Source organism: Vicia villosa, linkage group LG6 (assembly GCF_029867415.1).
Source record: "Vicia villosa cultivar HV-30 ecotype Madison, WI linkage group LG6, Vvil1.0, whole genome shotgun sequence".
Lineage (NCBI taxonomy): Eukaryota > Viridiplantae > Streptophyta > Magnoliopsida > Fabales > Fabaceae > Vicia > Vicia villosa.
Genome location: NC_081185.1, coordinates 99,013,698 through 99,039,202, shown reverse-complemented (window position 1 = coordinate 99,039,202; position 25,505 = coordinate 99,013,698). Strand labels below are relative to the sequence as shown.

Sequence of the window (25,505 nt, the reverse complement as noted above, 5' to 3'; positions counted from 1 at the left end):
CTAAAATTATGTTAACTAATACGATGTCCTACCTTAATATGAGACAACACATTATTATTATTTTAAAATAATTGGACTGGATTGTTGAGCTATGTATCTGTGTGCATGTATGTTATAATTTATGTTTTTTTTTGTTTGAATGAACTTAACATATTCTCTCATCCAAGCTATCCCTTTTAAGCCATAGGAGAGAAAATGAGGAGTCATGACACACTTGTAACACATGAACAACATAAGTAAGAAATGGATTCATGCAATAGTCCAATCAAAATGATCGATATATATTAAAACGGTGTAAAATTGATCGATGTGCATTAATATTTTGGATCACATGTTTATAACTGAAATCATTTACTTTTTAAAATTGCGCAAAGAAATTATGACATACAATCCATACTTGACCCATTGAACACATATAGGAGATGTCACTTTTGAAGTTTATCATATTGCACACTTTATATGTTCTCAAGATTTGATTTTTTTTATCATTACTAATATTTTTACAAAAATTTATCACATTTATTAAATTATTTGATTCAATGCCACACTCTCATTTTATGTTTAAGAAAGAAAAAGAAAAAACAAAAACAAGCCCAATACCCTAACAAAAAAAACAAAAACAAGCCAAATGAGTTGGCATCAAAGAGGTTTATGGTGGCAGTACTGCCTGGTTTGAATCTGAAACCCCCAAAAGATCCTCCCAATTAGCCTATACACCCCCATTTTGTACCCTGCTAAATGTGTAATGCTTCCACCAATGAGTCTCACTTCAATCTCAAACACTCTTAATAGCTTCACACCAAAACTCACACTCTTTTTTCTTCTTCTATCTTTCTTTTCTTCCATTTCAAAGTAAAACTATAATAATATAAATAAATAAACAAATCCCTCTCACACCGTGACACCGAACTCTGATTCCACTCAAACGCACACAAAACCGCAAACAAACAGTTCTCTACGACGTCGTTTACTCATGGCGCTTTCCGCCTCCGACGTGCCGCCGATGTACTCGCTCCTCGCCAATTCCATGAGCGCCGATCACCGCCTCCGTACCCCGGCTGAAGAAGCCCTCGCGCAATCGGAGTCTAGGCCTGGCTTCTGCTCATGCCTCCTGGTACTTCCTTCTCTCTCTTAGGGTTCCGATGAACTTCGCATTGTGTTTTCTGATTATTACTTTTGTTATTGAGCTTTTGCTTTTGTTGAATGGAACTGCAGGAACTGATTACCGCCAATGATTTAGCGTCGCAAGTTGATGTGCGCTTAATGGCGACTGTCTATTTCAAAAACAGTATTAACCGGTACTGGCGGCAGCGTCGGGATTCTTCGTAAGCGCTTCTGCTTCTGAATGTGGTTTTGATGAACCTTTTTTTTTTTTCAGCATTAGGTTACTATATGTTCAGAAAAAAGTTTGTAATTGAAATGCTGCTGAGAGTTTGTTGTTATTGGTGTAAAAATCAAGGTGGATCGAACATGCAGTGTGTGGATTGTAATGTGGCTTTTGTATTTCTTCCTTTTGTTCAGGGGAATTAGCAATGAGGAGAAAATGCATTTGAGGCAGAAGTTGTTGATGCATTTGAGAGAAGAGAGTGATCAGGTGTTTTATTAGGACTGTGTTGCAATTTACATGCCTTGGATGGTGCTTGTTAGTGATTTCATACTTGGCTTGTTCATGATTCTGTTTAAATTTCTAGTCTGTTACCAATGGTCGCTCTTGGTCCTAGAAATGGTCTCATTCAGTGATGTGTTTGTTGACTGATAATCAGTGCTGTTAGATTCGCACAGGATTCCAAGTTGTTCTCTCTTGTTTGATTTTAAAATTTTAGACTATTTGCCATGGTGTTTAGGGTTAGAATTCATAGTAAATGATACTCGCCCTGCCTCCAATTTAGTAGACTTTTAGTGTTTTATGTTGCTTATTTTATTTTAGTGGCAATACGTTTGAATTTGTCATAAGCTGTTAATATTTACTTCTGTTTTCTTTCATCTTTTGAAATGCAGATAGCTCTAATGTTGGCAGTGCTAATATCCAAGATTGCTCGCATTGATTATCCCAAAGAATGGTATATTTAATATTGATTACTGTTGTGTCCCAGAATATTACGCTGTCTACACCACTGCTATTGAAATTTCAACCCCCCTTGCATCTGCTTCTCTTGTTGTTTGTCTGTTTTGGTTCACTATTTATAACTACTATTGGCATATTCTGAAATTTTATTTTGAATTAATTTCATTTGGGCAAAAAATGTTTCACTTTTAAAGTTTTATGCGAGACGAGCTTTATCAACTTGCAATGCATTCTTTTTGTTGCATAGATGTTCAGTTATATTGTTATTTGTTACGTATGCATACTTATTCCTTCTGATTTTATCATTTCTTCTTAAAGCAAGCTCTATGTGTTAATATGCTAATGTAATAAATTCTCAGGCCAGACATCTTTTTGATTTTATCACAACAACTTCAATCAGCAGATGTTCTTGCCTCCCACCGAATCTTTATGATTCTATTTAGGACCTTAAAAGAGTTGTCTACGAAACGGCTTACTGCAGACCAGCGCAACTTTGCAGAGGTGCAATTCCTTATATACTTTTTTCTATTTTTTATTGTTAATATTGTCTCAAACTTTGCCTTTATGCTGTACATTTCAGAATTAAAAATGCCAACTATCATTATTTGAGTATATGTTGGCCACTAGGCCAATAGCAAAATAAAAAGTGTGCCTCAGATAATCTAGTGCTTCCTCAATAGTTTTCAGGTTTTAAGGGATGTGTAAATTGCATTTTGTTATGGAATTGATTTATATCACTCAACTCTGTGTACTCTGGATCATTTAGGAGAATATAGCATTATAGGCTTCAAAAGTGTTGGAATTGATTTTAAGGTCTTAAGGGATGCGTATTTGTTATATAACTTTATGTAATGAGTAATTTGTAGGATCATTTAGGAGAATATAGCATTATAGGCTTCAAAAGCGTTGAAGCACAAAAAATAGTTGAAACCGTGGATAGGAAGTCATAGCTTTGTACCTTGTCTTTGTGCTACTGCTACATGATAAAAGATTATGCTCGTGGGTGTAGATGATGAAGTAGTACTAACTTAGCCAAGGGTAAATTCATCTTATATAGAATAGCTTCATTCGTCTACATGATATAGCTTGGATGAATGGTGAGTTGTTTATCCTATAAGTTCTATTTAATTTCTTCATATTTATATTTAGGGGAAATTACAGTGGTCGCCTTTGAGGTCTCTTTAAACGACACAAACCCCCTCTAATTTTACAGTAGGCACTAGACATTGACTTCCTTTAACAACAACAACAACAACAATAACAACAACAACAACAACAACAACAACAACAACAACAACAACCAAGCCTTATCCCACTAAGTGGGGTCAGCTACATGGATCATCTTTCGCCGTAATATTCTATCCAAGAGCATGCTTGATTGTTAAATTAGATAACCACCCCCCTTTACAACTTAACACCATTTGTTATCCTGTTAAAAATAAGAACACTTTTTTTTATGAAGGCAATCTTCTCTATCGTTTGTCGTGTTTATTTTGGCTTCAGAATTGCAAGAATAAAATATCATAACATGAAGAATACAGGTCAACAACAATGAGCAAATTTGGAAGAATGACTCATGAGACCCTTTGACTAACATTTGTTGTTTCCCTTTGGTCAACATCTCTGGTTGATTGTTTCAACACAATATCCCTCTATAATCAGCACAGCTTCTATCCCTCTGTAATCATTCTACATCTTCACCCTCCCCCAATCCTGAGCAGTGGTGGCTTGCAATTACATTGATGTGATTTTTCTTGAATAAAATTACTGTTCAATATCCTGTACATAATCTTTGAATAATTGAATATCTTCAACCAATTTCTTTGGCAGATATCATCCCAATTCTTTGATTATAGCTGGCGCCTCTGGCAAAGTGATGTGCAGACACTGCTGCATGGTTTTTCTGCTCTTTCTCAAAACTATAATTCCAATGCTGATGATCAGCATCGTGAACTTCATCTTACTTGTGAACGATGGTTGTTATGCTCAAAGATCATACGACAATTAATTATTTCAGGATTTCAAAGTGATTCCAAGTGTTTTCAGGTAATTATCTATCTGTTGTGTTTTCATCCTCCACTGTGATTATGATTTTTGTGCCTTGAAAATTTATCACCTTTTTGTTTTTTGTTAAGTAATTCAATTCAAAATTTAAGATATTGGGCCTCGTATTTACTATTTTGTAGGAGGTTCGGCCAGTCAAGGAAGTCTCGCCAGTTCTCTTAAGTGCCATTCAATCATTTCTTCCATATTGTGAGACTTCTGTTTCTTGTGCATTTGTGTTTATCCATGTGTTTTTGTTAAAAACTGTATAATCTAAGTTGTGAAAAATGAAAATATTAATAATCATTTGTTTCCAGGCAAGATTCATTTTGTCATCGTGAGCTAGTTTATATATTCTTTTGCATTTCAAGTATACATATTTGTTGAATGATAGTGTAATTTACCCTTTTCTCTAGTTATTTTTAACTGGGAAATTGATTATCCAAACATGATGTAGATAATGTTTCCTCTTATTGGCATGCAGACATAGTAGGAGTAATGGGATATTTGTACAATAGGCCGAATTTTAGTCCCTTAGTATTGGATATACTTGGGCACACTCAAGAACTAATGTTTTAATCATGCTCGAGAGATGCTGGATGATATAGTTATAGTTGGTGAGTTGAGAGGAGTATGTTCAAAGCTTGAGTTGTGGAGAGAAGCTTGGGAGTCAAAGGGATTTTGTTTGAGTTTGAGTATGAGAGACAATATGAAATGCTCATAAGTGTGTTTGGTTCGGTGGCGAAGAAAATTGATTTTGAGTGAATTGATTGTGTAAAATGGATTATGACTAAAAGTGAGTTGAAGATAAAGTGATTTATGATTGGATAAATTCTTACAAAAGTAAGTTGAACTGTTTCAGTATAAAAGTCACGTATAGACTCTAAAGATACAAATCATAACTTCAAGTATAATCAATTCTGGAAAGCATAACCACTTCTACTCGAGAGCAACCAAACATGTCAAAATCAATTCTACATGTGTAGAATCAATTTTGGGTGCTCCAAACGTGAAACCAAACATATATTTTAGCAATGTTTTTGGGGGTGAACTTGAGTATTGCATCTTTCCACCTACTGGATCATTTAAGTATCTTGAATCCATTTTATGAATTGATCAGGAGATTGATACTGAAGTCACACAGAACTCACGCTGGCTGGATGTAAGAAATGTACTCGCCATATTTTGTGCTTGTATAGCTACTATCAAATTCAAAGGAAAAGCTGTAAGACCAACACTTCTCTATGGTAGCGGACAATGGGTGGTGAAGTGTCAACAAAAATGAAATAAATAAATAACTAATACAGCAAAAAACTAAGGTGGATTAGTGAATTTACAAGGAAAGATAAGATTGGTAGTTAATGTACCTTACAAGGATATTTTTGTGAAGGACATTGAGAACCACTGCTTTTTTAATCTCTCATATCATAATGGTTTTGTTTGGAAAATCTGTATCCAACAAATATAAAACTTATGTGTTTCTTAATATATCTTTAGCTTTCGGTGCCCAGGTTGTAATACAATGGTTGGTGTTTTCTGCATTTTTCACTAGTAATAGACAGCGTCTACTTCCCTCCTCACTCTACAGTGACTACTTCTCATATTGGTGGAAAGAAAAAATAAATAACACTTGTTAACTTTTTGTGCTACTTATTTCTTGATTTTAGTCTTACCTCTCCGGGGACATTTTCTTTCTCTGCAGATTCGTCTTTTCAAAAGCAGTATCCTAAGTTTTGGGACTTTGTAAAGAGGGCATGTACCAAATTGATGAAAATTTTAGTTGCCATTCAGGGAAGACATCCTTACTCGTTTGGGGATAAATTTGTGCTTTCATCAGTCATGGACTTCTGTTTGAATAGAATAACAGATCCCGAGCCAAATCTATTGTCATTTGAACAATTTCTTATCCAATGTATGGTGATGATTAAGAATATTCTGGAATGTAAGGAATACAAGCCATGTCTCACTGGTCGGGTGGTGGATGAAAAAGGAGTTACATTGGAGCAGATGAAGAAAAATATTTCCAGTGCAGTTGGTGGTGTTGTAACCTCCCTTCTCCCCAATGATCGAATAGTTCTTTTGTGTAATGTACTGATAACAAGGTATTCACTTCGCAAGCTCTTGTTTTTTTCTTTGATCTGCCATATGTCTTGTTTTCTAAGCTAGGTAAAATCTAAAGAGGTGCCATATGTTTGTTTATACTCAGTTTTGTCAAATTCGGAAGTCTATGATGCAAGATTGTGGAGGGTCTGTGGACTCGACCCATAAACCCTCACGACTTAATCAAAAATTAAAAATAAAATAGAAAAACCAATAGTAACGCATACATAATAGAACACAAGCAGCACTGAAATAATTCAACTTTCCAAATTATAATTCCATACTAATAAAAACTAGTAAAGTCTGTAGATAAAACCCTTATACATAAAATATCATAACATACGTTTCAAAAGTAAAAACATTTCTAAAAACATATGATTCTGCCTTCAAATGTCTAATCTTCTTGCAATATCATCTTCACCATCATCAATATCATCTCCAATATTATCATCAATGTCAAAAGACCTTCTTAACCTCGAAGATATCTGAAGTTGGATTACTTGAATTTCCAACTACTTCAACATGGTACAATTAGTTTGCTTTACATTCTCTTTAATAACAACTTCAGTTATCCAGCCATCGTCAGTATTATCATCTTCAAAGGGAAGCGCAACACTTTTTTCTTGCTATTCTACTTTTCACTTCGATTTGTACATGGCTAATACTAGCCATTCATCGTTTGCTCTTACAAGATATTTCTTCTTTCTTATGGACCTAGAAAATAAAAACCACAGTTTCAATGAACTCCTATTGTGCTCATACACAGAGGAGCTACAAACCAATTTTAGAGCATAAATTCTAAACCTCTTCAGTTCTTGAAATCCACCCCCTATAGAAGTCCTACCATTATATTATGCAGGACCCAGTCTTCTTGTATATAGATATAAAATCGAACTACTATGCAAAGCCTAATTCATTGCTTTCAACTTCAACATACGGAAAATCTATGTGTGCAGTTCAGTAATGTTACTGTCATGTAAAAGTGTGTTAAATGTTGAAGGTTAGTTTTGAAATATTCATTATGTTTGCATATAATTGATTGAGCAGATATCTTAAATTGGTGTGTAAGTTTTTGAAATTTACAAACTTTCTGTTGTTATTATACATTTTGCATACTGACGAGCTGTCGAGGTACAGCTACATAATTTTCATTTGCAACAAAAGTTAGTTATAAATATCTTCATGATTATGCTCTCTATTTCCAGACTAAACAGTGCTGTTAGCTTCCAACAGGTATTTTGTTCTGACCGCAAGTGATTTAGAGGAGTGGTACCGTAACCCCGAGTCTTTTCACCACGAGCAGGATATGGTCCAGTGGACAGAAAAATTGAGGCCTTGTGCTGAAGCTCTGTACATTGTATTGTTTGAAAATAATAGCCAAGTAAGTGAAATTTAAACATCACAGGTTTTCTTGTATTTTTTCTGAGATGTTTAAATGACTATAGACTAATATGTGTGCGATCTTGATTGTTAATTTAGCTGCTAGCTCCTGTTGTGGTTTCTCTTCTTCAAGAGACCATGAACAATTGCCCGACTTCAGTAACAGAAATTACTTCTGCATTGCTTCTTAAAGATGCTGCTTATGGTGCTGCCGCCTATGTTTATTATGAACTCTCAAACTATCTGAGCTTTAAAGACTGGTGAGTCTAAATCTACTATGCTATCTATAATAATTGGTTACTTTGCATGTTTTCGTATACTCCATATTTTGAATATACTAGAGGAAAAGGTATAGAAGTACAAGAGGCTGGTAGATAAGAAATCCCCAACAAAGAAAGCAAAAAGTCGATAGAAACGGAGGGAACTCCTAAAAGTTAATTAGTGTAGTAGAGTTGTCCAGTCTCCTGCTGCGTATAAAAATAGTTCGATTCTTTATTAAGTCAGTGGGGAAGATACACACCTTAGAAGATGCACGCGTATCCCTTCCCATCCAAAAAAGAGAACGCCTTAAAGCACATTGCAACAAAATGTTATTTTCTTGTCATCAAACCCTTGAAAATAATGTGTTGAAATGTGCATGATTTACCAGAAATGCCAACATGCCTAAAGGAATCACAAAGCTATTCTATTATTGATATTGGACTCTTCTTTTGTTAAGCTCTGCCTGGAGCCCAAAGTACTCTTAAAATTTGTTCTAAAACATTTATTGCAGGTTCAATGGAGCTTTATCGCATGAACTCTCTAATGATCATCCAAACCTGCGCATCATTCATCGCAAAGTCGCAGTAATTTTGGGACAGTGGGTTTCTGAGGTATAAAATTGATTTAGTTGCTTTGTGAGTAAACTTCCACATTTTCGTAATAAATTTTACTCAAGATTTGATGCATTGCTTTCTCTCATGATCTAAATATTGCAATATATAACCTCTAAAGGTTTAATAGTTTCAATGTGGACATAGAATATGTTAATTATAGTAAATAATTTGTTATTCTCTGACTCCGTCTAAAATCTTCATATAAGGAACAATATATTTGTATTTACCATATATCTTATCTGTTTTTCTATTCTTCACAGATTAAAGATGAGACAAAAAGGCCTGTATATTGTGCTTTAATCAGATTGTTACAGGGTAAAGATTTATCTGTTCGGGTATGTAACATAGCCACATGTTCTCTTGGTTTTACTTCTGTTTCTCTGCTGTATCGATACATTTTTGCCTCATTATCTTTGTTTTGGTTCTTTTGGTCTAATCGTGCAAATTATTATTTTTTAGCTGGCAGCCTGTCGATCTCTGTGCTTACATGTTGAAGATGCAAACTTTTCCGAGAGGGAGTTTGTTGATCTTCTTCCTCTCTGTTGGGACTCATGTTTTAAGTTGTTTGAGGAAGTTCAAGAATTTGATTCAAAGGTAACATCTACTGCTATGCAACTTACTTTCTTGATGGAAAAGTAAATTCATTTAAACTGTTTGGGAAATATGTAATGCCGAGGATGAGAAGGGAATTATTCTCCGTATGGTGATTAAGATTCATGCAAAAGAGATGAGGGATTGTGGCTGGAAACTATAACTGTTCAAACTTTCTTTTGGTTCCCCTCCTAATTAGAGAGTGATGAATTGATTCCTTTATGGTGATGATGGTAATACTAAAGCATGCATTAAAGATGTTATAAAATGGGTTGAATTTAATTAATAATGGCCGTGGCCTGTCATGTGAGCCAACCTAAAAATTCCTGTGCTAGGATCTGACAAGGAATTTTCAAAGAGATTTGTCAGGGAAGCAGATGGTTGCATAGTATGCAAAATCTCATAACAAGTAAGGTTATAAAAAATAGCAGCAACGATGAGGATTTGAGTTTGTCAGGATTAGTGTTGAAGTGCTCAATGACTATTCCTTGCAATCTTCATTTGTTGTGAACATTTTTTAGTTTTGCCCTTAGATAGATGTAAAGTTTAGTTTGCAGTAGGTCGAATCATGCTAAGGCTTTGGTATATTTCTATTAACACTATTTTCTGTTTGTGCTTCTGGTCACATCAAGCTAGAGCTTACCTTAACCTTATTGAGAAATAGGTATAGTAGTTCCTAATGGTATTGGTGGATTGGTGAAGTCAACCTCACTGGATGGGATAAGGCTTGGATGACTGTTTGACCTTCTTTAGTATCATAATTAGCTGTTTATATGGCTTGGGTTTTGGAGTTTTTAATTGTTATCAACTATTGTCATCTTTGGCTGGTAGAAATCCCAGTTATGCATTAAATTTGTTTATATGGTATGGTATCGGCATCCAGATGGTACCCTTTCTTTAGGAATTGTCTTAGATTTTCTTTTTTAATAGGTATCTAGAATTAAGTGAAGGTTGGCAAGAGAAAACACATTTAAATAGTAATCTAAATCTGAGCTTTCTTTCCAAATTCGAACCCATTAGTGAGTTTTAGTTGATATTTTCTTAAAATGTTTTTTCAGGTTCAGATTTTGAATTTGATCTCTATCCTTATTGGACATGTTAGTCAAGTTATTCCATTTGCAAACAAGTTGGTGCAGTTTTTTCAAAAGGTAATATAAGCATGATTCTGTTTTATTTTTTTTTATTTTTTTGGTGATTAATTCTGTTTTATTTTTCTGTATACTATGTTTTGTTCATTTTATGCTTGGTTTGGCTCACAAGAAAAACAGAGGTGCATTGTGATTTTCTTTCTTTTTCAGTAAATTGTGATTAGCATAATGTGCTTACCAACAATAGAGAATTAAGACAATTTTTCATACTTTATTGCTTAACTAATTCTGATTAACCTGAATCAGTAGCCAAGGAGGTATAAATTAGTATATTTAATTTCATGGCTTAACTATAAACTTATTAGCATGTTGATCTCATTCTTATATGGTTTTTACTCCTGAAAGTGATAATGATAGCATAGCAGAGTAGCTATAATTAAACATCGTGCTTAGCAATTTGAGTTTGTCTTATGCCTCTTTTGCTGATATTGTGGCAAGGTGTGGGAGGAATCTGCTGGTGAAAGTTTGCTGCAGATTCAGCTTCTGGTTGCTTTGAGAAACTTTGTGATTGCACTTGGTTATCAATCACCCATTTGCTACAATATTCTACTGCCACTTCTAGAGAATGGAATTGATATTAATAGTCCAGATGAACTCAATCTTCTTGAAGATAGCATGCTGGTAATCCCATTGTCTTCTTTATTTCCAATTAGATGGGTACATTTTTGTGAGAAAGTAGATAATGAAAATTCTATTGCATAACCTTTCAGTTGTGGGAGGCCACACTTTCCCAAGCTCCATCAATGGTGCCTCAATTGTTATCATACTTTTCACGCCTTGTGGGGATTATGGAAAGAAACTTTGACCATTTGCAGGTTAGACTTAGCTCCATACAAATAAATTTTTAAGTTAGCTCATGGTCTTTGTTTTCAAAAGAAAGATGGTGTGTATGATGGTGGCTCTTGGATGAAATATTGATGTAAAAGTTTAAGCATAGATAATTGTTGAATTGAGACAACTTTTTCATGTACTTGTGTTATGTGGCGTGCATAATATTTGAATTAATGGCAATAAATTTCTTCTATTACTAGTTCATCTTCTTGCCCATGTTTTCCTACGTAATAATATATTTAGATAGTTTTTTTTATATAAAAAAAATTTGGTCAAAGAGCACGGTTCATTTTATTACATTGGGAGTTGTGTTATCTAACATATATGGAAGTCAAATCAATGGTTTTCTTTCAGTTTTCAGACAACTCAAATGGTATCTAGATTTCTGTTGCACAATGCAAAAATATTTAATCATTGGTTTTTTATTTGATGTATAGGTATCAATATTTTAGCCAAGGGCATTTCCTTGCTTTTGTATGCTGTGTTTAGCTGCTTGAAACCTTCAATTTGCTTATGGACATTATTGTTACATATTCTTGCTGATTTATTTACTCCCTTACCATAGCAGCACATTTTTATTGACCTTGTTTTAATATTGTTTTTACGTTCTCTTTATCTGAAGTACAGGTTGCAGTGAACATAATTGAAGATTACATAATTTTGGGTGGAAATGACTTTTTAAGCATGCATGCAACAAATATTGCTAAAATTCTTGATTTAATTGTTGGGAATGTTAATGACAAAGGCTTACTTTCTATTCTTCCAGTAGTTGATATCTTAATTCAGGTATGTTATTCCCAACTCATCAATTGCTATTGCTAAAATTGGTATGAGCTACTCGGATTTCTGGTATATAAATTTTCTTTTGCAGGCACTATAGCTGTAATAACATTGATGTATTATTGATAAGCTGTTAATATTCCATCTTCATTGTATCGGCTAACTAAATCATGTATTTAGAGTAAGATATCTGTCATCTTTTCATTTAGACTAATTTAACTTGGCCTCCATCGCCCGGTCAAAAGAAGTACTAATACTTGGAGTACCCACAACCCGTCAACAACAATTTGACTTGCAACACAACAACTGAGATCTTTTGAAGCCTGTATTCCCCCTGCTCTTATCCACAAACTTTTTTTAAATCCGTATTAGGTGCTTGCTTTTCTAGGTCCTAGCTTAACCTGCATCTTATGGGTGAACTAAGGGATGGACCCGAGAATAGTGAAATTGAATCTGTCGCCCAGTCATACAGTATAATTTTTGTTTTGAAACATGCTGCCCAACTTTTTATAAGTTGGTTACAGCAATTTCTAATTCACCAAAATCCCCTTCGTACTTGTATCAACTTGATTTATTCCATTATTAGTAAGAAAAAAAATTATGAATCCTTTAAAAGAATTACCCGCTATCACTTTATATAAAATGTAAAAGAATTACACAATTTTCTATTTATATTATATTTGTTATCATAGCTACTTCTGCCATATGCCTAGTGCCATCTGATTTTATGGCAGATTTTTGCCTTGTTGCCATGAACTGCTATCAATTATCCTATTGTTAATCATAAATTCCTTTGCTTGTGTCTTAATTTTGAAGTAACATTTTTCTATACCTTCACCTCATAACCCAAAAATCCTCAAAAACAGTATTTAATTTAATTTTTCCTCTGTAACAGTGTTTCCCCATGGAAGTGCCGCCACTTATTAGCAGTACATTACAAGTAAGTCTAGTTATAATATATACTTGTAAGATACGTATGTTTGCTTATGACTTATATAATTAAAAATCTATTGATGTAATTCTCAACTGTTGTATCATTTTATTTTCTCCAGAAATTAATTGTCATATGTTTGAGTGGCGGAGATGACCGGGACCCTTCTAAAACATCTGTTAAAGCATCTTCTGCTGCCATCCTGGCAAGGGTTTTGGTGATGAATACAAATTCACTTGCCCAATTAGCATCCGACCCATCGACTAATCAACTGCTTCAGACAGCATCTATCCCAGTTCAAGAAAATATACTTCTTTGTCTGGTTGACATTTGGGTTGATAAGGTTGGTGTGCCCATCATTTAGAGTTTGATTTGTATCTTGGCTGTGCTTGGACAAACCTGGAAAACAAGTTTCGCATTTGACTCTGACCAATTTTTTTGTAGCATAGTATATGTTGCCCTTGTTGAAATTTATTGCCAATGTTGATCCTTTTTTAAAATCAATACTTGGTTTTGTGTTTTAGTCAGTGGTTAGGTGTAAGTTTATGCATATTATTTTGATGTGTTTTATCGTTTTTTATTGTGAATATATGGTTAAGACACAGTTTCACAATATTATGCATCTGTTTTCTTATTCAACATATGATTTTCTAGGTAGACAATGTTTCTTCCATCCAGAAGAAGACAATTGGCTTAGCTCTCTCAATAATTCTGACGTTAAGGCTGCCTCAAGTTCTTGACAAACTCGATCAAATTTTGAGGTACTAATAATACTTTTAAATATTATACTCCATCAGTACTCAAGTATAATAATAAAAAAAGTCTTATTTGGTGGAATCAAGTATTAAGCAAATTTCAACTTCATATTTAATGCTATCATTTAAAAAATGTCATTTACATTCAATAAATATTCTCATAAAACAATTTTTCATAGAGATTTGGGGACTACAATTATGTTTTTTATTATAAAAAAAAATTAAACGATGTTAACTAACATCCTTAATTACTCTGCAATTAGTTACTATTTTTGCTTATATATAATTATAAATCAAAAGGGAGTACCTTAGGTGCCAATGACCCCTGTATATGTTTTGTTCTGCAGTGTTTGCACTAGCGTAATTCTGGGCAGAAATGATGACTTGACAGAGGAAGAGTCCAGGTTAGGTTTTTGTACTTGTAATACATTCCTGTTTTTCACACTTCATTCAGATGAATTAGTACTTGATAACCGTTCACAAATTAGTTCAAAAAGCAACCCACATTTGAGACTTTTAATATTATCCCTTGTTTTAAAAGTCAACCATCATGTTTTATAAACATAAGTTTTTTTTATGTGTGTTCTCAATAACAGCGGTGACATGAGCTCCAGTGCATCTCCTGATGAGGGCACTATTCCTAGTAAAGAGTTCAAAAGAAGACAGGTGAGTTATTATGAAAGCTATATGGAATATCCATTCTGGAATGGTGTTTGTTTCAGTATTTGTATGAATCAAATGAATTTATGCATTTGTTTATTTTTTCTATAGATCAAATTGTCAGACCGTATAAATCAGCTGTCACTTGAGGATTCTGTGAGAGATAATCTACAAACATGTGCTGCCATTCATGGAGAATCTTTTAATGCTGCAATGAGCAGTATGCATCCATCTGCGTTTGCACAGTTGAAGCAGGCATTAAAAATGCCATAACTGTGTGACATTTAATACTTGTGATCTAGTGGTGCTATGTGTACGGTCTTGGTTCCTCTGTTTATAGATTCATACTTCCTATACGGTATAGTTCCTCATTTTTTAACCTGTCTTTTTGGCTTTTCTATTTGATTCTCTAGCATTTATAGATAAGTATTTTAATGTTGTTTTTCACTTAAAATATTCTTAACTACCATGATTTCCTCTAACTTATAATTTTTTCAAAATTTGTTATGACCACATAAAATGTATTCTGTCAAGAACTAACATGAAAAACACATGAGAAAATGCACCTCATGGACTTGTTTATATAAAGTTTCCCCCTTCTTTTCCGTTTTCCCGTTGTAACTATCTGGTATAAGACATTTCAATGACAGTTCAAAATGAAAAAAATGTTGATTTACGGTGACTATCATGCGGAATTGTTTTTATGGAATATTTTAACTACCATGGTTTCTCGTGAAGTTGCATCTAACATGTTAATAAACTATTTTTGCAGGGTGATGTTGAAGCTTGTTACTTGGGCTGATGATTTTTGATACGATCTATTTAAAATTGTAAGGTCATGGTTTTCCCCCATTCATTTTCTCTTGTCTTAGCCCCTTTGCAGCGTGGAACTTTGTAAATAGGATGTTGCTCCTTTATTATTTTTATATAAAAAAAGGTGCAGCATTGAGTCCAGTGTTTATTTGCTTTGTTGAGAATGGCAGAAAAATGTGAAATGTTGTTTTGTAGATGCTGTTTTTGATACATTCGGGTGTGTAGTGAAAATTTTACCGATTCTTTGAATTGCTAGACATCAGTTATCTTACATTTCTCACATTCAAACCAGTGATTGCTTATACATCGTAGCATCTCCAACCCAACCAATGATTGCTTCTTATACATTGTTGTAGTCACTGAATTTTATCAATCTAGTTTCTAGTTAACGACACCTCTACAACATCCCCACCTCTCTATCTTCCCTCCATCCCTTTCCCCCATCCAGGGCTATCCCATTGCTCCCTTATATGTTGTTCCCTTTTGCCAACTTCCATTCCCACTTCTACAACGAAAATACTCGACATTTTCCTGGCGAAATTTAAAAAGACTAATTGTTCAAAATGGGTAATATTCAAAGATGGAAGTTACAAATCATTTGAGGGATGATCATACTGAGGCCGTAATCAAACCTTTTGTTTTTCCATGATGCATTGAGCAAACATTCCCAATTTGAATATCAAGGCAATGTATTTAAAATAATCATATTGATCTAGTAAGATACAAAAATGATCTAGTAAGATATAAAAAGAGCAACTAATTTTTTATTACCATCGTTCATTAGTAAGTGAGTAGCTCAATCAAACAATTACAAGTGCAACTCAACCACGATGAGCAATGCATAGTATATGGAAAGTGGAAGCATTAAAGCAAAATTTTACAAACTTAAAGAAACCAACATTTGTTCCTATTAGCTCAAGATTTGTACATTGCTACATTGTCAATGGTTGAAATTACAATAAAACAATTCTAAATTGATTTATCTTCTACTGGATTTGATTCGATTAAGGTTGAAAACAATTATCTTTACTACATTTTATCATGTCTTTGATAATGTTGGCCTAGGAATTAGTAAGACTCATATTTTATTTTAAAAAATAGTTCTATTTACCAGGAGTTGATTTATAGGACTTCATAATGATTTGATTTAGGTGAGCCACTAAAATCGAAAAAAACTTGCACTTAATTTTTATTGACTTGGAAAAGGCGTTTGATAAATGCCTAGAGAGATTTTGTGGAAAGTTTTAGAGAAGAAAGGTGTTAGGATTGCATATATTCGACATATTCAAAATATGTATGAAGAGATATCGACTAGCATGCGGACACAAGGTAGAGAGACAGACAATTTTCTCATTACAATAGGTTTGCATCAAGGGTCAACTCTAAGACCCTACCTTTTAACCTTAATTTTGGATGTATTAGTGGAACATGTGCAAGAGCTAGCACTGAGATGCGTGCTTTTTTGCAATGATATAGTACTATTTAGAGAGTCAAAGGAGGATTTAAATGAGAGGTTGGAGACTTGGAGACGAGCTTTAAAAATGCATGATTTTTGTCTAAGTAGAAGTACGACAGAGTATATGGAATGTAAGTTCAACATAAGAATAAGTGTTTCTAATTTAAAGGTGGAAGTTGGAGACCATATCATCCATAAAGTCACACAGTTTAAATATCTTGGATATGTAATACAAAATGATGGACAAATAGAGAGAGATGTAAATCATTGAATTCAGACAGGGTGGTTAAAATGGAGGACTTAAAGGGTTCTATGTGACACAAAGGTGCCACTCAAGCTGAAGGGAAAATTTTATCAGATTGCGATAATATATGCGATGTTGTACGAGATAAAATGTTGGACACTTAAGAAACAACACGAGAATAAATTAAGTGCATTAGAGATTAGGATGTTGCATTGGATGTGTGGTAAGACTGGAAAAGATAGGATTAAAAATGAAAATATTAGAGAGAGGGAGGAGGAGGGAGTTGGGGTAGCACCTATAGTAGAGAAGATAGTGAAAAGTAGACTTAGGTGGTTTGAACATGTAGAGATAAGATAGGTAGATTCTAGGGTAAGGAGAGTAGATCAGATGGAGAGAATTCAAACAACTAGAGGGAGAGAAAGATCTAGAAAGACTATTAAATAAGTTATTAAGAAAGATATTAAGTTTAACAATTTGGATATAAGCATGGTTTTAAATAGAAGATTATGACGAAAGTTGATCCATGTAACCGATCCCAATTAGTGTGACAAAGGTTGATTGATTGTTGTTGTTGTTATAGCATATAATATAACACTAAATATAATGATACTCAAAATTACCAAATTGTTTGTGTTGAAATCACAAGGCTATGTAATGTAAAATACAAAATTTTGATTTAATACTTGTAAAATTTGGTTTTAGCATTTATTTATTTTAGGGATAATTCATTGCACACCATACATTACTCACACATCCCGACAAAACTCCAAAAATATCTCTAGATTCGAGATTTCAAATTATGGAAGTGTCAATTACATGCCAAACTCTCTCAAGATCATACAAACCAAAAGGAAAATAATTCGATTTTAAAATTTCGGATTCCTAAAATATGAATATGGATATTTGGACACTTCCACCATATCACACCCAAATCTCAAAACAACAAAAAAAGACATTTAAAAAAAAATCAAATATCAATGTTCAAATCTTCTACAAAGATTAAAATTTAGACTCTTTGGTGTAAGTATTTTCACCCAGACATTTTTGTCTCCTTTCCCCTTTTCATTTAAGCAAATTAACCAAAAATAGAGCTTGTGAGCATACTTATGTTCCAGCATTTTTCAAGCATCTCACAACTTCAACTCTCTTGCATTCAAGCCTCGTACATCTTTCAACCTTTACTACAATACATTCAATCCAGGATATTCCATCTCTCACATTTGGTAAGTTTTTCATTTCTTTACTTTTTTTTTATTTCGGAAGTATGTATTAACTAAGTAGGTTATATTTATGCTATATTTGGTTACATACAATAGAAATGACATTTTGGTTTTGTTCTATTTCGAGTCGGTTTGAAATTTTGAAGGTTTGAGTTTAGGGTTTGTGCATGTTTTGTTTCTACTTCGTCTGTGCTAGTTTCATGCATTTTAGTTTTTAAAATTCAAGCCCTTAGTCGGATGACAAAATCCAGATTTACCTTTTAGTTATGTTTTTTGTTCACTTTGTCAATACCTTCATTGAGTACGATATGATTCTTTATGTTTAACCATAGGAAAAATGGATTATAACCAATAAAGAATGAGACATGGTAGAAGGGCCTAACATGCTTTTGTTCGCATGAAAAAAGCTAGACCATCGTGACTCATAGTTTCAGAAACTTCATTTAATGTTGACACATTTGTTTTTTAGGTTCATGTATCTCTGGCATCGTCTTCCCGGATTCATATGTCCCATACTTCCCCAAAATTCCCTACTGCCTCAGTCCAAGATACATCAATTAATGATATTGAACATGATGCTATGTGTCCGATGGTTTTTTGGGAGCCCCCTCATACCTTTCATAACTTCCTCTGTATCCAGACCATGCTGCTAGGCATGTGTGGGAGGGAGAGCTAACATAAATTTTTATTTACTCTTTTAAACAAATGTGTTATAATATTTGAATTGTTTAATGATGATGTATTTATTTGTTTTGCAGTACTGTGATACGTTAAAATGTATAAACCACAGTAAGAATTTTGCAAAGCTGGTGCAACCTGATGAATCATGGTTTTTGGATGTCTTGTAGCTATCTGGGCTGCATGAATTATGTAGGACTGGGTATGGTTATATTAACCATGGTTTATTTTGTATTTTTGTGGAGAGGTGATATGCATACATGTTGTGTGAATTATTGATATAAAAGTATACACAATTAAATAGTAGTAAGTGATGTAAAAGTAAGAGTATTGATCTCATAGATATATTAATAACTTAAACTTATTCTCACATTAAAGTCTTGTGAATAGCCATGGGAAAAAGGTAAAAATAATAATGGGTTACCACAAATTCAGTTTGAAAACAATAAATAATAAGTAATAATGTTGGGCAATGATCCATCTAATGAAGTATATATTTTGTATGTGTCTGATGAGATCTTTCATGACAGGTGTGGGAGAAGTTGGTCTAGCGGTGTATGTCTACAACATCAATACATATGCATTAAGTCAAGGGAACAACTCTCGAGGTCTCACAATAACATTAAAGCATGTCTACAGTCTATTTGCATCTTCGGATTTCCCTTATGGTTGTAGTCATTTATCTCTAAAGTGACTAATCTAGTGAATATATCTATCCTACTATTTTCAACTAATTTATTTATGAAGTTTGTTAGTTAATGGATCTCTCAACCTTTAACCAACTTTTACCTATTTCTAAGGTGACCAAGCAAAGAAACAAATGTATAACATTATTTCACATAGTAAAATGCATCACTTCAAACCACACCATTAAGCACGGAATACTACTTTTCATCAAACTTCAAACCACAAGTTCTTACATTCATCATTTCTAAATACAGATGAAAAGAAAATATAAACCTAAGAATGACACTTTATTCATTGCAATTCAATCAACATAAGGCGAGTTCTGTCACGCCAAGATGCTCTGCACCTCTTCAATGGAGGGAGCATGAAAGGAAATATTCACTACCGGTTCAAACTTCTTCTTCTTTTGTTTTAATAAGATGTTTTTCAGAGTAATTTCTCAAGTCTTTCAACTTCTGAACCTCTCTCCCTTTCGTCCAAGAGGTTCCTTTTATACCTTCTAACTTTTAGGGTTTTGTCTTATCATTAGATCTTGGGCCTTGTGGATATTCCTTCTTTTGGCCCAATAAACACATCATATTCCTTATCCTTTCTTTCAAATTAGCTCCATGTAGTACAATTTCCAGCATGTAAGGGATAACACGTCATGTGGCATGTCTGATGCATAGACAGACAACAAAGGGCACAATTATGTGCATACTAACTTTTGCATAATTTTGTCTTATAGTGCTTGATCTTATCCATCCAAGTTTCTAGCTCACTTTCACTCCAATTTTCACATTGTTTCCATGTTTTCTCTGATTCCATAGACCTTCATTCCTTATAACTTCGTTTTCATCTAAGACTTTGTTCAAAATTAAGGTTAAAGTGATACTTTTGTTTTGTTGTGCCAGGACTTATCATGCACCAATCTTACACGAGTGACAAACACGTAAAACTCTCAAAAGAGAGAACCTATTTTGCTCTTACACAAATGAACTAAAACAATAAAATAAACTTAAATAAACATAATAAACTTGTTAATCAATGAAATAAAGTCATGTATTAAGGATTTCTTTTCTTACAAAAAGTGATTTATCATTACACGTTGGTATTTCATCTTCCGGTCTGTGAGATGTCCATCACACTTCATGATGTATCATGCCTCATACTTCTTCCTATCACGTGAACATTATTAAACTACTATTGAACTAGTAGACTTGAGGCACTAGACATGACGGTGACATATTTAGGATTTGACCCGGGAAAATACCAACAGGAGATATATGGCACTATAGGATGTCATGCTATATTTTCATTACTGGTGGATCTGTAAAAAATTCAACTTGATGAATATATGGATGCTAATGGTGATAATGCACATATATCATATCATAGAGCATGTGCATCAAGGTCATACCTCATGGTTTTGATTGACACGTCCATATTTCTGAATAAAAGTGTGACCTATGTAGATGTTATCTACCTTAGATACTTCATTGACTTGGATTTGATTCACGAGTACAATTGGGGGCTTCTTGTTTGGTGTACCTCTATTTCAAGTTAGCTAAGGTGGTTCATGGAAGACATGATATTTGATAAGAAACAACTATTTATTTACAGTAATTTGTGCACCCTTATTGATATTAATTTCATAATACTTGTGCTACAATATTACTAATATTCATCTGAACCATTTTTAGGTATGAATCCACCAGCATTTTCCATGTCTCTCTTAGGCTTTTCAATGTGCGTGCTCAATCATCTCGTTTAGAGGGAGTTAGGCGACCGAGTTGTTTTGAGTTATTTTTACCGCATAATGCCAGATGATATTTTCTTTATGTTGTATAGAGATCACCGAGAGATACAACCTTTTATGTGATATCCTTGTACTCTGGATGGATGGCATTTGAATGGAAATGTGTAGGGTACTATAGTACTCGTCCCCATAGCCACAGTTTGAAAAAATCCATGTACCCGAGTTCATACTCGCGTTGACACCAACCTTTATACACGTACTCGTACCCATTACCCGTACAATTCTAGTAAACATAAATCTATCAATTTAAAATTTTAACAAAAATATTGAAAAATTCAAAGATTTACTGTTGAGTTATAAAATAAACTAACACTTATATTAAAATGTGTAATAGTTTAATTTTGATGTATTCTCTTAAAGAGATAAACATACATTTTTTTGTATGGAGATATAAATTAAAATATATAAATATACATAATGCGAGTATGGGGCGGGTGGGTACTAAGGTGCCCATACCCGCTTATTCTAATGGGTAATTATTTGTGTCTGTGCCCATATCCATTTTGTTGATTTTTACCCTGCCCGTTGTGTGCATTTTTTATGGATACCTATTGGGTATGGGTACAATTGACATCCTTACATGCGGGTCTCGACTTATGTGCCGACATCTACCTAAGCGAGTCTTGCAGAAGTTTGGTTATATGTAAGGCATACCTAGAGACCCCTCTATTACTGCTCACGCCATTGTCCACCAGAAAGATATTGATGCGATATTTGTAGAGTACTGAGATAATATGGTGCTAGAGGATGTATGTTATGTGGCATCTCCTCGTCCATGGATTAAGTTATACGATTGCATCAAATGGTTTTGTAGAGTGTCACATCCTTACATGACATTAGATGCAAAAGGAAATCCCCCTAGACCAACTCATAAGGAGAACTAGAAGAGAAGCGGACAAGTGCATACCATGTTGTTGATGTGTTCACGATATGTAACTATATTGTGGCTATTAGGAAGCGATCCTGGATAGATGGGGGTTTGAGGAAGGCACTTCTCATATGGCCACTGTACAGGTCATCTTAGCAGAGGCGCGACATGCATTGCATATCATAAGCGTGTGCACTTTTGTGTTGACACCTCAACTCCATATGTGTCACATCACCCTTCTTCTTATGTGACACTTTCCAAAACTCATCTTTATTTTTCAAAAGGTCAAAGCACATACTATTCTTTTGTTGAGGTCGTGAGTTCGAACCTTTGCAAAACAAAAAATATATTAACCTCACAACTATTTTGTAATTTTGAGATATATTATTTGCATAAACTTTATATAATATTATTTATTTATTTTTTTTTGAAATAGTTTTTGAATTATAAAATAGAGATAAAAGAAATTTTGATATATTTTTTAATAAATTGTCTAAAATATCTTGGTTCATTTCTATTTTAAAAACTTAATTGATCTAGTATTTTTCATCATAATACTTACAACAAAGAATATTATCATGAAAAGCAAATAATTAATTTTAAGGTTTGATTTTGATATCACAATGCAAAACACCTAAATATTATATATATTATATAGTATTACAATAGTTTACCCTTATTTATAGGAATATTTTGAAGAAGATAGATTCAATACCTATTTTGAATAAAATAATCTAACAACCAAATAATTACTTCAACTAAGATATCCGTTCAAATTTTAAAAATAAAAGAGATGTGTGAAATGTGAATCAAAACAGTACTAAATATTTTTGGGGTTTTTTTTTAAAATTATAATGAAGGTAAAATTTGACACTATTGTCTTTAGTGTCAAATTAGTTATTACATTTTATATTAAAATATGATAGAGTATGCAACACTTTTCATTAATGTTTATATACTTAACTATTCCATTCTTCATATTATGATGGACAAATAAATTAAAAACAAAGAATAACATTTTTATTTTTTAAATATGTATGTCAAAGAGACATGAGAATCAAAACATAAAAATGACCACACGTAATATCTTTTAGAGTTTTAAAAATTTGTAAAAACTAATTCTAGATATAATAGTCAACTTACAATTATAAATTTTTTCCTTCAAGTGAAATATTTCTTGTTATGGTTGATTCATTCATATTTTTGCCTATATTATGATTTATAATAAATTATTATTATTATATAACTTTTTTAAACATTTTTTTAAAAAAAATTAATATAAATTTAGTAAAAACTAATTTACAGCGGCGCAAGTTAGATTAAATGCGGATGAATGTGCTTTTGTTATTGCATTTTGTCACATGTATGACATTTCAAATTTATAAACTTTATTTTCTTGTGACATATATTCATTATCATTACCTCCATGTTCTTTCAGGCGTTCAGGACACACCTTTTTTGTGTGACCATCCTTCTTAAAATAATAGCATCGAATATCAAATGTTCTCTCACTATAAGATTTCTGTTGACTTTTACCTTTCTTCTTGTCAATCTTAACATCCTTTCTCAAGAATTTTCCCTTAACAGCCAAGCCTTCACCAACCGTCGAAAGTTTATACTCCTTTCGTTCGTTCAAGTCCTTAGAATACAAGGCTGACTGAACTTCTTCAAAAGGTTTTTCACTGTATGCAGCTGATAAAGTTGCATGAAAAAAGTTAGTTTGTTCTTTGATGTTATAGAGTTTGTTCCAAGGTGGACATTTGTGAAAATTGGATCGAACTCTATTTGGTTGAAGAGTAGCTTCTATTTCGACAGAATTTATGCATGACGTCGAAATATGTTCACATGCTGGTGTCGAAGACCTACATACTGTAGTTGAAGTGTGTTATAGTATGTGGGTATCGAAATGCTAAGGTTGTTAGTATTTCAAATTGGGTCTGTTTGTTATGTCTAATTGTTTAAGCTAGCTTGTACCCTAAGTTAGCTTGTAATGGGTATTTGTGGAAAAAGCCCATTAGTTTAGTGTGTTAGGTTTATTATAAGAGAATTTCTCTATGCACCCATACTACTTCTCACGGACCTTTGGTGAAAACCCTAAAATACCCCTATATTTCGGATATGCATCTCCGAAGTCAACTTTTTTTAAGAAAAAATGTAACTTCGCATTGCATATCCGAAGTCACCTTCTTTTTTGGGAAAAAGCTGTGTTCGCATATGTGTCCGTAGTCACCATTTTTTTTTTGGAAAAATGTGCCTTCGGATATGCACCTCTGAAAAAATGTCTGGAACAGAATTCATAAAAACAAATCAACAAAGCATATATTTCTCATAAATAATCAAAATTACGTAGATAGTTCAACAGAAATTTAATGTTACAAATTGTTATAAATGGGTAGTTGAGAAGAGTATTTTTTTTCGAAGAATATTTTTGAAAAGTTGTCCACATAACCTCTAAATCATCATCATTCTTGAGCTCAAATTGGGTGAATTTTGTTTTTTCTTCGGTGTCAAGTGAAGGTGCACGATTCTGAAGCTTCACCACCTTCTGATTTTCTGAATATTGCAAGAGAGAATTCAGTGCCGGAATCAGCTCGATAAACAATGTGTCGTGCGAGAACCTAAATTGTAGGGGTGTTCGCGGGCCAGTTTGGTTCGGTTTTGAGAGAATCCGATACCCAAACCGATTAAAATTAAATGGATTGGTTTGGATTTACAAATTTTTGCGATAAAGCCCAAACCGAACCGGTCCGAGAAACAACGGATTGGTTTGGGTTGGATTGATCGGGTACATAAAAAATGCAAAAATATTTTTAAAAAATAACTTATTTACAAAAATTAATTTTTCATAATATTATAAAAAATATAATATTAATAGTGTTCAAATTTAAATATTATACTAGAAATTTTTCTCTAATAGATTCAAAAATATCTAACAAGAAAAATATCTGAGATTAAGACTTTTGAATCTATAACTAGTCACTTGAATTAATATGATAATGAATGTGTTTCATAACTTTATGTTTATTTATCATATTACACTATCAATTTTCTAATAACAAATTAAAATAGCATAACTTGTCCACACACAACATTTTATTTTTTTCTTATTGAAGTTGAATGCTTGGTAGTAAGTTTCATGATAATTAATTATGGTTGGTTTGGGTTGGGCTTGCGGGTAGAAAATTGAAAATCCGATGCCCGAACCGATTGTCATTAGATTTCATTGGTTTGGTTCGGTTCTTGCCCAAACTGAAAAAATATCCAACCCAAACACTATGGTTTGATTTGGATTTACCTGAACCAATGAACACACCTACTAAATTGAAGCGGCATCAGGTAACCACTGATGAAGTAGACAAAACAAGGTGAGGGTAGGTTTGAGTCATTTATGATTGTGGCTTGAGATGTTGATGAAAATCTATAGAGACCATATTTATAGACTTTTTGGAGTAAATGGACCCAAAAAAGTCTTATTTTGCTATCAGTGCATATTTTGGATATGCACTTCTGAAATAAGCCCTGATGCTTTACAATTTTGGATATGAACTTGCAAATTATGCAAAAACAGAATCAGCATGAAAA

At 33.3% G+C, this 25,505-nt stretch overlaps 1 protein-coding gene across 2 annotated transcripts; it reads left to right on the top strand.

Moving 5' to 3' along the window:
* Nucleotides 1-616: 616 nt before the first annotated feature.
* LOC131609399 (uncharacterized) lies at nt 617-15,221 on the top strand. 2 transcript variants are annotated; one of them, XM_058881096.1, is made up of 24 exons: nt 617-1,114; nt 1,216-1,325; nt 1,522-1,594; nt 1,999-2,060; nt 2,425-2,566; nt 3,896-4,111; nt 4,252-4,318; nt 5,811-6,210; nt 7,442-7,589; nt 7,688-7,848; nt 8,361-8,460; nt 8,724-8,798; nt 8,923-9,057; nt 10,113-10,202; nt 10,641-10,823; nt 10,913-11,017; nt 11,661-11,819; nt 12,709-12,753; nt 12,866-13,087; nt 13,399-13,505; nt 13,847-13,903; nt 14,096-14,165; nt 14,271-14,517; nt 14,932-15,221. In XM_058881096.1, exons 1-23 carry the CDS (start codon nt 974-976, stop codon nt 14,430-14,432), a joined length of 3,030 nt encoding a protein of 1,009 aa, XP_058737079.1. In that variant the 5' UTR covers nt 617-973; the 3' UTR covers nt 14,433-14,517; nt 14,932-15,221. The 2 variants fall into 2 exon arrangements, with proteins under 2 accessions (XP_058737079.1, XP_058737080.1); XM_058881097.1 differs by lacking the exons at nt 617-1,114; nt 1,522-1,594 and having other exon boundaries at nt 1,232-1,325.
* Nucleotides 15,222-25,505: the final 10,284 nt, after the last annotated feature.